The sequence below is a fragment of the Cynara cardunculus genome (genome assembly GCF_001531365.2).
Source record: "Cynara cardunculus var. scolymus isolate 2C chromosome LG 3, CcrdV1, whole genome shotgun sequence".
Taxonomy (NCBI): domain Eukaryota; kingdom Viridiplantae; phylum Streptophyta; class Magnoliopsida; order Asterales; family Asteraceae; genus Cynara; species Cynara cardunculus.
Window position 1 is genome coordinate 36,483,221 of NC_037530.1, and position 16,422 is coordinate 36,499,642.

General features: G+C 33.4%; 1 protein-coding gene and 1 long non-coding RNA gene across 2 annotated transcripts; both read left to right on the forward strand.

The window, feature by feature from the left end:
* Nucleotides 1-977: 977 nt before the first annotated feature.
* On the forward strand, nt 978-11,023 carry LOC112508524. The gene is made up of 3 exons (XR_003068778.1): nt 978-1,124; nt 1,239-1,304; nt 10,601-11,023. It is a non-coding gene; the product is annotated as an uncharacterized LOC112508524 (long non-coding RNA).
* A 1,699-nt stretch (nt 11,024-12,722) lies between these two features.
* On the forward strand, nt 12,723-16,131 carry LOC112509975 (probable beta-1,4-xylosyltransferase IRX10L). The gene is made up of 4 exons (XM_025115214.1): nt 12,723-13,159; nt 14,052-14,440; nt 14,513-14,754; nt 15,375-16,131. The coding sequence occupies exons 1-4, from the start codon at nt 13,054-13,056 to the stop codon at nt 15,886-15,888; spliced, it is 1,251 nt and encodes a 416-aa protein (XP_024970982.1). The 5' UTR covers nt 12,723-13,053; the 3' UTR covers nt 15,889-16,131.
* Nucleotides 16,132-16,422: the final 291 nt, after the last annotated feature.

The window sequence follows — 16,422 nt, forward strand, 5'->3', positions numbered from 1 at the left end:
TTTGGTGGAGCATCGGCTACAACATAATGAGCAGCAAAAGGCAACGACATGGTGCACGGAGGCAATGAACGTGACATGTTGTGGCAGAAGGCGAGCTAATTGCAACGAAGGGCTGCAAGCAAAGTCGTGTAACAAGGGAGTTTTGATTTGATGATGTAACGTGTAACCAAACGAGGTACCCATTAAGAGTTCATTGAAAATTTTGAACTCTGCAATTAAGTACCACTACACTAGCCTAAAGAGCGACGACGACGGATGGTTCATTTTACCTACTCAAAAGGCTACATCAGTGTCAGCCGTTAATAGTTGCTTTCAATTAATTATATACATAAATTTCAATACTTAATGATGGGGTTTGGTCTAAAACCTATTAAAAAAGGTAGTAACTATATTTGAAAAAAATTGCCCTGACTTTGTACATTTTTAATTTTAATTTTAATTAATTTATTTGGCTATACATTGTTAAATGCATCATTACCTAGTATTTTCCTTCTCTCACATCAACATCAAAACTCACTTTTTACATTACAATACATGAATTGACCTGATTTTGACATTAAAGGGGATACAAATAGTAATCCCCTTTATATATTGATGATTATTTATCAATTAATCTGACTTTCGACGAATAATCTGACAACTTATTACTTTAACAAAAATAAACTTATCAAATTAAATATTTTATTTAAAAATGAGAAAATGGGCCAAAAGTATTATAAACCTAAAGATAATAAGATGTAATGACAACCTAATTTTTACTTTTTATTTTTATGAAACAGAGGGGGGTTTATTTAGAAACCTTAACTATTTTGTAAATGTATGGATATATCTGCTCCATTCATTTATTTGATCCAACCGTTGTGGTTAAAATGTCTTTATTTAATTTAATTTAAAGAAAAAGACAATATTGTACATTTATTATCTGGATTATCAAGAGATATTTAAGTAATCGATTCCTTGATATTATTTTTGATATTACGGATCGACACCAGAAAGATCCAACTGATTTCTCTTACATGGATCCATTAAAACGTCACAAAAAAATCGCACAGAGAAGAATCGCCTCCTTAAGTTTTTGTTTCAGTCCAAACTATACAAAAGAGTCAGAAGCAGAGAAAAAGCAGGTATGAAACAAATTAACAAGCAAAATCAAACATAGATTTCTGAAAAGGTACGACGGTAACTGATATTCATCTGTTTTTAGGATCCTTATCTTAAAAGTCTGTTTCTTTTCTTAGAAATTCAATGAATGAGAAGATGTCGTGAAGATTCACAAGATGAAGCATTTCAAACAAAAGGCAAAGGTATCATCTAAGTTTTATTGCAATTTGAAATCACGGATTGATGTTTTGGTTATATCACAGACATCATAGCCATGAAAACTAGATGGACTCAGTTTTCTATGAACCTACGATAGGGACTCACCACATTAAGTTTATTCATTGGTGAATATTCGTGAGGCATATTAAAATTTCACATTATTCATGGACTGTCTGTTTATTCATGATTAATATAAAATTTTCACCACCATCCCCAACCACCACCTCACGCCACCCACCCACTAACTAACTAACCCTCGCCTACCTTATCACCCCACCCATCAATGCCATCCAATTTCACCACCATCAAAGACCCCCACCCACCATCCCCCAACCATGACCAACTCCTTTCCACCCTCACTCACCACATCACCAACCCCATCCAAATCCGTAAGACCACTTTTTTACACTTGAAACTTCATAACATAACACTGTGAAGGTAAAAACAATACGAATCTTTATAGCAAAAACATTGTACACAGTGTTTTGCTATGAAGGTTTAAGTTTAAAAAAATAGTCTCACGGTTCTTACGAAAACATGTTAGTCTTACGTGATCTCAAGTCTTTCTCTCTCTATATATAAACATTATATATATATATATATATATTGATATTCCTAATTTTTTACACGTAATTTTTTGAGTTTTTCCATAAATATTTCAGTTATTTAACAATGTCTAATAATTTTTATTTAATTCTTTATTAAATAAGCGAATAAAATTTATTCCCATGGGTGGTTCTTAGTGGATCTACAAAAGCCCAAAGAGCGAATTAGAGAAGCCAAGCCCATAACCATGTCCCACTTTGCTTCATTTTCTTTGGCCCATATTTGCAAATTCTATTTCTATCCTGCAAAAATGCATCAAACTTTTTTTTAATTAATATTTAATGTAACGAGTCGTTTAGACCCCGGTGCAATGTGGTAATCTCGTCCCGATGCTCTAGTTTGTGACGGAAACCAAATTCAGGTTCATGGTTAACCCGTATACGTGTGCGGGGTACTCTCGAGTGTCAGATGTTGACCTCTGTCTTTTCAAACTCAACGTCAAGTTTTTCATAACAGTTGTTGAGAATAGATAACGTTTGTGATCATCTCACGGCTATTAATCCCATATATATTTTAAATCTTCTTTTTAAATAATTGGTTTACGTTCTTAATGAATAAAGTTAAAGGTACACCAACCCATTTGATCAACTGATGGATGTGGTATCCTTTTCCGTTGAAGAAGTTAGGTTACCTAGCCGTGAAAATCATCATGGCTGAGACATGGTGCCCATCAGGGGAGACCTGTAAAACAGAGGCGGATCCAAAAAAAATCGAAATAGTTGCATCAATTTACTATCGTAATATAAAATAATGACTAAAAAAATACGGTTCTATCAACAACAATAAATTAGTTACTAACAAAAAATTAACCTTAAATATTAATAAATTACTAGAAGAGCACCCGTGCAATGCAGCGAGACACATCTCGATTTTAATTATCTATCTTATTATTTGTTTCTGTCGATGTTATAATACGATTTTATGTGTTTTTAAGAAAACAATAATGATTTTATTTTTGAATAAAATATAAATTTTAAGATATCATAAAATATCAATGTTAATATCAAATCAACTATTTAAAAGTTTTATTTTTTTATGTAATTTCTTTAATTTATTTTTTTTATTATAATTTAATTTAAGTTTAATAATGAAATAATTTATTTTTGGTTTAATAATATAAATTTTATAAATATAATAATTAAGTATTCTGTTATAATTCAATGATTATCCTAACTATATTTTAGATTTTTTATATTTAAAATTGGGATGTTTATCCTGTATTTGATTATGTTTATCTGCAGTTAGTTACACAAATTCAGATATGGAGCTTTAATAAGTTGTACTTACGCATAATCTATTTGCAATCTTGAGTTTTAAGTAATATGCATGAACAATACTTTACGTATAACAATGATTTTTAAGAATTTTTATCAAATACTTTATAATATAGTATAGATTCTCATTTTCCAGAATATTCCATGCTCCTACGCAAAACACACATGCAAATCCTGTGAATGAGATTGAGTTTTGCGCCCAGCTTCTTAAAGCTCCAAAAACCCGAGAGTATGTTTAGTTGGTCAGCTTCACGTGACATTTAACATTTAACTTGTTTAACTGATTATCAGTCAAAATAACTATAAAATAAAAGTTGTAAAAAAATATCTCCAAAAGCTTTCACGATAGATGGATTTTGAAAATAAACTCTTGTTTTCAACAAATCATCGATCGACAGAACTCAGACGGGAGTGGAAGTAAAATTTAGGGACTGTTTACTAAACACTTATTGCGTATTACTTACCTTACTGAGTGAGCATGATAAGAACCAATAATCTTACCTGATAAGAGGCACAGAAGGATCAAGAATCTCTCTTGGTGAGCGAGGGAAAGACTCTTACCCGGTAAGAGGCATAGAAAGACCTAGAATCTTTCCTGGTAAAAGAGAGAAAGACTCTTACCCGATAAGCACATATCGTGTAAATGACGCTTAGCCACAATCCATTTTGATGGTTAAGAATGTTAATCGATAAGATAAATAAGAGCATTGACTCTTGTCGATAAACACTTATTCATTAAACGTTTGATAAACGATCCCAAACTGGAAAAGAAATGAATTGTTGAAAGGGATGGTGACATGGTAGTAGGTTTGGCTCTAGGGGTGTAAATGATGCGAGTCGAGCTCGAGTATCATTATACTCGATAACCATTTCTCAAGCTTGAACTCGATTCGAAAACTCGCGAGTAGTTAAAAACTAAACTCGACTACAATTTTTTAAACTCAAACTCGAGCTCGAACTCGTTTAAAACTCGAACCAAGCTCGAACTCCTCCTCGAATCAAGCTCACCTGTCAAACTTTATGAAATTTTAGGGTCTTCTCTTATCTATACTATATTATAAATAATTTGACAAAAACTCTTAAAAACATTTTTTATGCATAAAGTACTGTTTATTGATGCATATTACTTAAAAATCAAGATTACAAGTTTGAATTCGTGTAACTAACTGCAGATAAACATAATCAAATACATGATAAACATCATTTTAAATATAAAAAATCTAAAATATAATTAAGATAATCATTGAATTCTAACAAAATACTTAATTATTATCTTTAAAAAAATTATTTTATTAAACCAAAAATAAATTAGTTCGCTATTAGACTTTAATTAAATTATAATAAAAATTAAATTAAATAAATTACACAAAAACGAGAAAGTTAATTTGATACTAATATCGTTTATTCTTTTCAAAATTGTGTAATATCTTCAAACTTATATTTCATTAAAAAATAATATTTTTTTTTATCAAAAACCATATAAAATCGCATTATAACATCGATATACCCAAAATATAAAACGGAACATTAAAATAAAGATGTATCTCGCTGCATTGTGCAAATACCCTTCTAGTAAATCATAAAACTTAAAAGGTGTTCTCTTAAATTTTAAAAAAACTAAAGTGATCCACCTCAAACTTTATCATCAAATAAACAAATTTGCAAACTTCATTCACCTCTCTCTCTCTCTTTATAACACATCTTCATTCTTCTTTTACTATCTCTCTTCCAATGTAGGACAACTTCACCAACACTTCTATAGTTTTTATTTGCCTTTTTTAATCATGATTTAAAAAAAAAATTACTGATTAGTTTTTATAGTTAAAAATGCACAATATTATTCGAGTATCTAAAAATATAAGACATTTTTATTACATTATATTATACATATTATATTATAAAAAACTGATTATTTTTTAAAACTAATTATAGATAAAAAAAAATTAGTATCTCACGAGCTTTCCGAGTCGAGTATTGGGTAGCTCGACTCGTTAATGTATCGAGTCAAGTTCGAGTTTGAGCCGAGCTATCCTAATCGAGTGTTGATCGAATCGATCTTAAGTAGCTCGCGAGTTATCTCGTGTCGTTTACACCTTATTTGGTTCTTTGGAGAAATGAAAGAGAACAATACGACTCCCTTCGTCTCATAATAACCATCCATTAATATATACTTCCTTAGACATGCATAATAATTATATTTTTTAATTAACCAAAAGACAAATTTACTCTTAGTTAATTTCTCTCTGTTCACAATTCTTAAATATTGGGACTCGTTTTAACGGGAAATCCCCGTCCGAGTTTGGGTCAGGTGAGCCAGGTTCCTCACCTGGTTGGGGGCAAATCACCATCCCTAGTTTAAATACCCACCACTTTTCAATCAGACCCCCAGAATAGGTAAATGGCAAAATAAACCCCTTCACTTCTAATAATTAAAACTCGGTTATCAAATTAATTAGGGGTAAATTTGAGAGTTTAGTTATCTATTTTTAAAACTAGACATTTATTTTAAGACAAATATAAATAGAAATGTTGACGTTTATTTTGAAACGAAGAGAGTAGTTGATAACTCTCATTTTTTTTTCGAAATACGACTTAAACGGTGCACAAATATTTGAGAAAGTCTTTGATAATCACGTAGAGATACAAGCTTTTTATGATTTGTTAAGGTACAAACTTTGGTCCATTTTCATATTACAAAGAGATTTGGGTATAAATATTCATACTAATCGAACTTAATATCTTTATCAACCTAGACAAATCGCCAAAATTAAGAATCGGTAATGGTGGGCACTTTGTAGGCACGGCCTATAAATATTCACTTTCGATAGATCGGGTTTTTTGTAATATTTATGTGATACACTTTCGATAGATCGGGTTTTTTGTAACATATATGTGATACACAAAGTATCTGACCATTTTGTTAATACACATGTCTTAAGGAAAACTTACACTCATATTCATTCTTTAGTTAAAAGTTTATTTCGTCTCTTGAGAATTTATACGAACAAAAATTTGATTTTTGTTCACAGCTGAAACTTGCTTAAGAAGTTCATGAAAGTCTCTGATTCTTAATAGTTCAATCATTGCGGAAACGATCTTGGTACTATACACACATCAACAACTTTGCGAGTCTTTGATCCACCTTAAATGTGCATCCACTCCACAAAAATCTTGGGTCTGCCACTATAACTGATATTATAATTTTCAAAATAGTGAAAATTATTGGAGTTGAATATTTTTTTTTTTAAATTTTGAATTATGATTATTTATTTTAAAGAATTGTTGGAGATACTTTAAAATAGGCAAAACTCTGAGTTCCTCTGAAATTTAAGATAAGAAAGAAGATAAATGATTTTTTATTATTTTTTGCATAATTGAATTTTATTTATTATAGTTTATATAAAAATTTAAAAAAATATATTAAAATTAAATATCTACTATATATAGAATATGTTGGAATTAAGTGAATTGTTTTTAGAGATTTTAATTTTAATTTTTATATTTTAAAAAATAATAAAAAATCTGTTAGAAATGTTTTAATAATATCTTAAAAAAAGAGCAACGTTAATTATATAAACTATCATTTTCATGAAGAAATCTCGCTAATCAAAGAACCCAATTTAGCATGAAATCAAAACTCTATACTCACCCAAAACTATTCAAGTAAAGAGTGGCACCTTGCCTATGGATTAATTGCATTACATTCTAAATTACATGATCCCAATTGAATGACCAACATAATAAAAACATGCATATTTCCAAATAAATATGTTATAACTACAGATAACTTCAAAAGCTCAACATAGCAAATTAAACCGGACAAATGTCCCCAAGACTCATCTGAGTCAAAATAGAGCCAAAATCTTAACAACTCAATTGACAATTAAATAAAAGTCATCATATGCAATAAAAACATATTTAACTAACGTTTATGCAAATGCTCTAAAGACATGATTAACTCAAAAACTCATCATTGGTTGAGACAAATCATTTTCCAATTGAAATCACACTATTTATATTTCCAAATGTCCCATAACATAAAATATGCATTTTCCAAACGAAATGCACAAAAAAGAAAATGCATTATCATCAAATAATCTCCATTTATACCACAAGTCATCAAAAGAACCCATACTTATGACTTATTTACCAAAATGTCCAGGCATTTTATACGACTTATAAAACCAAATATATCCAAGATGCAAATTTCGTCAAATAATCAATACAATTGATAGATATCAAGAAAACATATTTAAGACTCCAAAATGCATATTTTGGGCATGTACATGATTTTCACAAAGCAACTTGAACTCACATTGCTAGGTTATGTTAAACCTAGTTTTCAAATCCAAGCTCTAGCTTCCATTGATGAAGACTTTAGATCTCAAGCTAAACTTCCAGATCTATGGTGCAAAGCTTCTCAAGAACACCTCATTTACTCCCAAAACATACATACAGAAACCCAAGAGAATGGGGATTGAGGTGAAAAGAACCAAACCTTTTCAACTTCTAGGAACCAAAAATCAACAAGGAAACTTTAATCCTTCTAGTTCTCCACTTGAAAAGCTTCAAAAAATGAAACCATAGCCTCAAGAATCACTCAAATCAGATGCAAAACGAGTGAGATGTTGACCAAATGAAGAAATAGCCCAAAAATCAGGTTAAAACTTATCTATGTGCGCGACCACTTTTAGGGCGACTTAAGTCGCACCAAAAGGTTGCCCGGACCCTTTCCAGGTTGCCTGTCGGCTGCCTAGACGTTCCTGACTGTTCCTTGACCGTTTTCTCGGCTCTTCTCTCGGCTGTTCTCCCGACCGTTTTCCCGACCATTTCCTAGGCCGTTCATTGACCGTTTTAAGAAAAATTCGGATGTTACATCATATACGTAAACATGTATGCATGAATTTTTCTCAAGTTAACTTGTCTTGGAAGTTATTCAAGTATTTAAAATGTGATATGAAATGATATAATATAAAACATAATGATGTAAAAGACATGATATGAGGACATGCCATGCCACATGATAACTCTGTTCTATAATCAAAATATTTCATGGAAATTACTGATTTTGTTTAATGTGATAATTTATTTGTTCTAAAAATAAATGTTTTTATTTATATTTTAGTTTTTTTTTAAATAAACGTTCACTTTTAAAAGTAAATGTCTACTTTTATACCATTACACCATCTCCAACTAGAGATGACAATAGGACCGAAGAGTAATCGAGGACCCTAATCCCCGTCTTTACCTCCGTCCCCATCCCCGTCAGCGAATACTATTATATCTTCATCCCATCCCATCAAGAAATCGATTTTTTTCCCTAACTCTTTTACATAATATATATATATATGTATGTATGTATGTATGTATGTATGTATGTATGTATGTATGTATGTATGTATGTATGTATGTATGTATGTATGTATGTATGTATAAATGCAATTTCACACTTAAACGATATTTGAAATAAAAATGGTGAAATAGGGTATTTTTGTCAAATTATGAGTAAATTAAAAGGCTATCTTGGGCATCTTGATCTCTTTTCCCCTTCTCATCAAATCTCCGAATATAATCTCGATTATCTTCAACCTCCACGCTCGATCCCTTTTCCCCTTCTCATCAAATCTTTGACTGTAACCCGATGCCTCCTGCCACGACCTCCTTCTCCTCCTTGACGTCGCGCACGACAGCTCCATGTCCTTCGATATCGCGCACGACGACTCCATGATGAATATGTTTTTACAAAAATGATGATTATGTCATTTTATAATTAAAAATGACTTTCAATTATAGGATCAAAACCAAATTCGGGCTTAGATCAGTTCTCATGATTCTCAACCTTTTTGTGGTTCTCATTTGATTGTTGTCCTATGTATATGCATAAATTTGTTTTCTTAATAATCAGGGTTAGGGTTGAGAGTATCCCCATCCCGGTTTATAAATTTGAGGATTCCCCATCCCCAACCCCAGTCAACTCAGGGATTTTATCCGTTAAATATGGACTTCTCTTTGTCATACCTATCTCTAACCCATACTCTACAGAAACACTAAAATGTAGGCCCATTAACACTAAGGGTCATTTATCCGAGTAAACGTTTACTGGTAGAATTCAACACTATCATTTACCCAGGTAAGATTTTAGTTCACCAAAACAGTATTGTATGCAATAATTATTCCGGTAAGCGTTAACCGTGATAAGAGTCATCGTCCTCACTTACCAGGTAAGACTCTCGTCCTTACCTTCATTCTTACCAAGTAAGATTCTTGGTTCTTGCCACATTCATCTGGTACGATAATGTGACTTGGTAAACGCTTACTCGAATACGCATATGGTAAACAACCCCTAAAACCCATTTTTCATCCACCCAAATAGTTAGAATAAGGGGCTGTTTGTTTGCCTCTTAATGGTGACATTAAGAGGGAGCCTCTTAATCGGTAAGAGACAGGGGTTATTTGGCAAAAAAAATGAACCTCTTAATGGTGACAATTACCTCTTAACCATTTTGCATCTAAGGGGTTGCCTAATGGTTCAGAGCCTTATTTTTCCAGCATTACCCTTCCCCACATCTCCTTCCAGCATCATCGTTCCTCCTCCTCCTCCCACGCATCGTTCCTCCTCCCAAACGATCTCGCCAATCGTTCCATCTCGCAGAACTGCCTCCTTCCCTCTGCTTCTCCGACAATGGCATCGGCGACTAGGCCCGCCTCTGCTTCTCCGACGGTAACATCGACGACTCAGGTCATCGATGCTTCTTCCCTTGTCTCTCTCTCAACTCTGAAACCCCTTCATCTCCTTCTCTCACTCCGTAGAATCCCCATCAACCATAACATCTCCTTCCCGACACTCCTTAGATCCCATCAACGAAAGCCCCTGCGTCTCATCCAGGAAAAGCACAACCCAAATCCAAAAGTGAGTGAAACCCTAATTTCTTATATGAAATCTCATGTTTATGTGCATTATTTTTTTTTCCGAATTGATATGATGAGGTAATCGATTTRATCGTTGGTGGATTCAAGTTATTTGTGCAATTTGCAATACTTAACAKCAGGTGTGCTTCTTGTTCATTCCTTTTYKATCTTCTTTTAATATATGAGCTAATCATTTTGGTATCTGTTAGTTCAATACAAAAACACTARTAAGTAGTATTWAGGCTGAATCTAAAGACTGTTTCACAAGATTTATCAGCTGACAACTCTTGGGAGGTCAAGGAAGAAATTGGTGAGAACCATGTGGGATCAATGGATCATGATGTTCTTGATCACTGTGTTTTCCTTTTATGCTAAATCATTTTTTGCATTTACATTGAACCTGTTGTGTTTTTTTCTTCTTTCTACTTGTTTGAAAACAGATTATCATGTTCAAGATGGAATCGATTCACATATATAAATGGGCTTTGCAGATGTGCAGAAATTAAAGGATGTTAAGCAAGTAATCTCAAGGCTAGTCCTCTTATTGAATCAAAGCTCAAAACATTAAAGAAGCACTATGATGCAATGACATATATGAAAGATGCATTTGGTATAGAGTGGAGAGGTACATAGTGCACATTAATATGCTATGATGATGCTGTATGGGATGAGTGGGTGAAGGTAACCACATCAAACAGAAGAGTGTTGAGGGCTTGAGAAATAATTCATTTCCTTATTATGATGAGTTGTGCCTGATATTTGGAAAGAGCAGAGGCAATCAGAAGAGTGTTGAAGATGCATCAGATGCTAACAGAGCCCTGGACGTGTATGAGACTAGTGAAAAAAACCATTATATTGGAATTTGATTGTTATGTTTTTGTTTATTCTAGAATTTGAACAAGTAATGTTATGTTGGTTTGAATTAATATGAAATCTTGTTTTGAACAAGYAATGTTGTGTTTGTTTGGATTAATATGAAATATGTAGTTACATTTTCAAAGTAACTGTTTTATTCAGATATCTGCCAAACAGTTCTATTTCATTCAGTACTAAATTATACATAGGGTTAAAATGGTAATTTGTTGTCATTCAGAGAACATTTACCAAACAACCATATTTCATTCAGCACTTAACCATTCTGACCACTTAACCATTTTGCACAAAAACCATTCAGCAACTGCCAAACAGCCCCTAAAACACAAAAAACCCTCCCTCACAGGTCAAATCCCGGCCATGAATAATGCTCGCAATATTTGGCGGTCTCCTTCACAAAATACAAAAATTTTGGCCGGTTGAAGCAAAATGACCGGCAAACCCTTTTATATTGGCCCTTATACCGACCCATTGGGGACACCTTTACTCCCTTAATACCTTTATAGTTAAGTGCAATTATTTAGTTGATTGAAAAATAGAATAGAGTAAACTGCCTTTTTTTGTTCTTGTGATATGAATTATTAAATTATAAATAATTTATTTTAGAATCGAAAAACTATAATATTGGTTTAATATATAAACTTAATAATACTAAGGTTCTGTTTGTTATCAGTTTAATTAACTTAATAAGATTCGTAACTTATTCAATCAGTTATAGATGACTGTTTAATGGTATTTCAATATAAAAAGTGGTTTATTCAGTAAGTTTATAGAAAAGAGTTTCTGTAGAAAACCAATTTTTTTTTTCCAAACTGTTCATCCAAATTAAAAAACAGATTTCTTCCATTTATGAAAAAACTCTCTAAAAAAATTCGTTAATCTTTATAGAGATTGTTGTTTGTTTACCTCTTAATAATTTCATTAAAAGACATCATCTGAATCGTTAAGAGGTGAATCTTGTTTGGTCAAAAAAAGTTCGTCTCTTAATGGTTATAAAACATTTTGAATGATTTTGTATCGTGGGCCTCTCTTAATCATTCAACGTTCTAATTTCATTGTAAACAATTACCAAACAATTAGGGACTGTTTGGCAGTTGCTGAATGATCTGGTACATAATAATTAAGTGGTCAGAATGATTAAGAAACTCTCATGATATAGTGCAAAATGAAATATAATAGTTTGGTAATTGTTTACAATGAAATTAGAGCGTTGAATGGTCAAGGAAGATCTAAGATACAAAATCATCCAGAGAATTTTAAAACCATTAAGAGACAGACTTGTTTTTGCCAAACAAGATCACATTTTAACGATTCAGATGATGTCTTTTAGTGGAACTATGAAGAGTTAAACAAACATCCCCTTATATTTCACTTTGTAAAGAACCTCTTAATCATTCTGATTATTTAACCATTCTTAACTAAACCATTGAACAACTGTCAAATAAGATCTTAATTCATACAAACAACTTTAGAAACCAACCAAAACAACCCCATCAAAAATATAAACAGTTTTGACTGCGCGTCATTATACGAGACGTAATCCCTCATAATCTCAGGTCTCAACTCACTTTCAAGATTGAGATCTGTAGACGAATTCACCAAAACCACCCCAATTTCTTCACTTTCACGAGTGACGACCATGGTCAACTATCTGCGTGTCTGTGTGTGAAAATCGCAACAAACCCTTTTTGTGTATATGAATTATTTATTGATTTACAGAGATGTTGCAACAGCTGCTGTTTTGTAAAAGAGTTTCAAGAAATGAAAATGCGGTAACAGCTTTGACAACAAAACCAAACCAACCTTAGATGCTTCCTTCTCCTCTTCTTCTTCCTCCTTTTCCCTGTTTCTTTAAGCAATTTTCCTCTATTTATCAATTCATCCTTCCATTTCTAAACCTAATTTGCAAGATTCATCCAATCGCAACAACTACTTCCTCTAATGACATTTCACCCATCTCTTTTCCCCATTTAAGTAAACAATACCCTGTGGGCTTTCTCTCATTGCCCAGAAAACAACTCCCTGTCTTCCTCGATTTGAAGGGTTATTGAAGATACCCACCATTAAAGAGATGAGGAATTCCAGTTGGGGTTTTCTTTTGATGTTTCTTTCTGCTTTCTTGTTGGATCTTGATGCTTTTGAGCTTCGTAAAGGTCAAAAAACCGAGAGGATTTCAGGTAATTTCTACTTTTGTTAACATCTTAATTGCTTGATTTTGGTAATTGGGGTCAGATTTGGGTTCTCTTTGAACTTCTTATGGGTTCTTGATCTGCCCAGATTTTGTCCCATGAAGTAATTAGGTTTCTGCTTTGATGTGAGTTTATATGTGTTGAATTTTGAGATCTGTAATCCATTCTTTATGTTGTGAAGTAGGGTAGGAATGATATAGAGGCATAGTTAGAAATGCTTTCTGTAAGGTTTTATTGGTCTGCGACAATCAAATAGGATACATTCAAGTCTTGGATGAACATTATATCAAGATATAGTTGTTGAACACAGATTCTTATGTGAATCAATTTGTTTCAAGATAAGTCATTTCTCCCCTAACCTCTGTTGTGATCAAGAATCATCGAAAGAGTTGTATGACAACAATTTGTGACAATGATGTGTGAGGATGCTTGCTCTTGTTTAGTAGTTTGGTAGTACCCATGACTAGGGTTAATCATGTTTTTTTGATGCTTGATGCCACTTTGTTATGTGCAAGGTTTCGGTTTTATACTTGTTTGATATGAATTCACATGTGAATCAACCGAGATTATCAGTCTCTTAACTCTTTAATGATCGATATTCACATAACCAGCTATACACAACAATGGTGTGTGAGGATGTTTACTCCTGTTTAGTAGTTTGGTACTACCCATGATTAGTGGTTAATCATGTTTTTTGATGCTTACCACTTTGTTATGTGCAAGGTTTCGGTTTTATACTTGTTTGATATGAATTCATATGTGAATCAACCAAGATTATCCCTCTCTTAAGTCTTCAATGATCAATATTCACATAAACAGTTATACACAACAATCTAATGCATAGTTTGGTGCTAAAACTAGTTGAATTTGTGCAATTTAGGTAGTGCTGGGGATGTACTAGAAGATGATCCGGTTGGAAGGTTGAAGGTATTTGTTTATGAGCTGCCGAGCAAATACAACAAGAAAATTTTGCAGAAAGACCCACGATGTCTCAACCACATGTTTGCTGCTGAAATTTATATGCACAGGTTCCTCTTATCGAGTCCTGTACGAACTCTAAATCCGGAGGAGGCGGATTGGTTTTACACCCCGGTTTACACCACTTGTGACCTAACACCAAATGGGCTCCCTTTACCGTTCAAATCACCACGTATGATGAGAAGCGCGATTCAACTCATCTCTTCCAATTGGCCTTATTGGAATAGGACTGAAGGGGCTGATCATTTCTTCATTGTACCACATGATTTTGGTGCTTGTTTTCATTATCAAGTACGAATCTTTAACTTTCTTGATATAGTCTTGAGGCATTTTTGTGTTTCTTAAATTACGGTTTTATTGTAGGAAGAAAAAGCTATTGAAAGAGGGATTCTTCCTCTTCTCCAACGCGCTACTTTAGTTCAAACATTTGGGCAAAGAAATCATGTTTGCTTAAAGGATGGGTCGATCACGGTGCCTCCATACGCCCCTCCCCAAAAGATGCAATCTCACTTGATTCCGCCAAGTATTCCTCGATCCATCTTTGTCTACTTCAGAGGCTTGTTTTATGATGTAGGAAATGATCCCGAAGGTGGTTATTATGCAAGGTATGTGTCTAATGTATTCTTAAAACCAGTTGTATGCTACGGAACATGATTATTTTGAGAACCTGGGAACAAACTATTTCATGCATTATTCATGATGAATAACCCTAAATATTCAATAATATTATTCATTATGAATATCATACGTTTTCATCATGAATATTATGTATTTATCATCATAAATATCATGCATTTCCATTATATGAGGTCTTGTGTTCTTTGGTTAGTTCTTTGTTTTTTGTATGTGAGGTCTTGTGTTCGAGTCTTTTATCCCAAATTTTTTAATAAACATAATAAATCTGATATTAGAAACCAAAAACTAAGAAAATGATACAAACGGGATTCGAACCTGCTCCTAGAAGGGGAGAAAAGACCGTGCAAACCAACTCTATGAAGAGAAACTTGTGTCATTATTGTAGTTTCAAGGAATATATATTTGCACCAAAATAATACGGTGGCACCTTTCACGACCTTAAATCTTTTTACACTACGACGGAGGAACAAAGCTGTTGCCCGTGCCACCATATGCACCATAGTGGGTCCGCCCCTGCTTGCCAATTTTTGGTGTCTTTGCTCTCGATGCATTATGGAAGAAAAAAAACCCATCTTTTTTGATCTTGCAGAGGAGCAAGAGCAGCAGTGTGGGAAAACTTCAAAGACAACCCTCTCTTTGACATCTCAACCGAACATCCAACAACGTACTACGAAGATATGCAGAGAGCCGTGTTCTGCTTATGCCCGCTCGGGTGGGCCCCATGGAGTCCAAGATTGGTTGAAGCCGTGATATTCGGTTGCATCCCAGTTATCATAGCAGATGACATCGTGCTGCCTTTTGCTGACGCGATTCCATGGGAAGACATCGGAGTGTATGTAGATGAAAAAGATGTTCCGAATTTGGACACCATCCTGACATCCATTCCAACGGAAGTCATATTGCGAAAACAGAGATTGCTCGCCAATCCATCAATGAAGCAGGCTATGTTATTCCCACATCCCGCTCAACCAGGTGACGCTTTCCATCAAATCTTGAACGGTCTTGCCCGTAAACTGCCTCATGATAAGAGTGTTTATTTGAGGAAAGGAGAGAAGGTCTTAAACTGGACCGCGGGTCCTCTAGCTGATCTGAAGCCTTGGTAGGGTTCTAAAATGGTTTCCGATTTTGGGGGGATTTTTTGTTGGTTTATAGATGTTGAAGGGAATTGATGGTTATTTGAATCTTTATGGACTTTGCACCCTTGTTCTTATATCTTGATTGGCATAATATTTAGCATGAATCAAAGATTAAACAGCAAGCGTGCAGATTTCTGTGTTGCTGTTGATGTATGAATCAACAGGTTCTTATGATTATGGGTATTGAAAGGATGATCATCTTAGCAGGCAGATGAATTGAGTTTGATGTTCAGGGAAGAGATTGGAGGTGAATTTGCAGAAAAAAGATACCAGATTTGCATAAATTGTACCATAAACTTTTAAAGCAAACTGCTTGCAGATCCCTTGGGTACTAAGATTGTTTTTGAGGGATTTGGAATGGAATTGAATGGATTTAAAATCATTGGTGTGTTTGATTTGTCAGATTTGGATTCCGGTGTTTAAATAAATTAATTTACATTTTTATTAATTGATTATTACAAAATAAATGTTTTTAACTTTTTTTAAAACATTATTTCATAC

What these genes read in the sequence shown, in the direction of transcription:
- LOC112509975 (XM_025115214.1), top strand. Translation starts at nt 13,054, where the DNA reads ATGAGGAATTCCAGTTGGGGTTTTCTTTTGATGTTTCTTTCTGCTTTC. An exon ending in AAAAACCGAGAGGATTTCAG is followed by an intron (nt 13,160 to 14,051) that starts GTAATTTCTACT and finishes TGTGCAATTTAG; the next exon opens with GTAGTGCTGGGGATGTACTA. An exon ending in GTGCTTGTTTTCATTATCAA is followed by an intron (nt 14,441 to 14,512) that starts GTACGAATCTTT and finishes GTTTTATTGTAG; the next exon opens with GAAGAAAAAGCTATTGAAAG.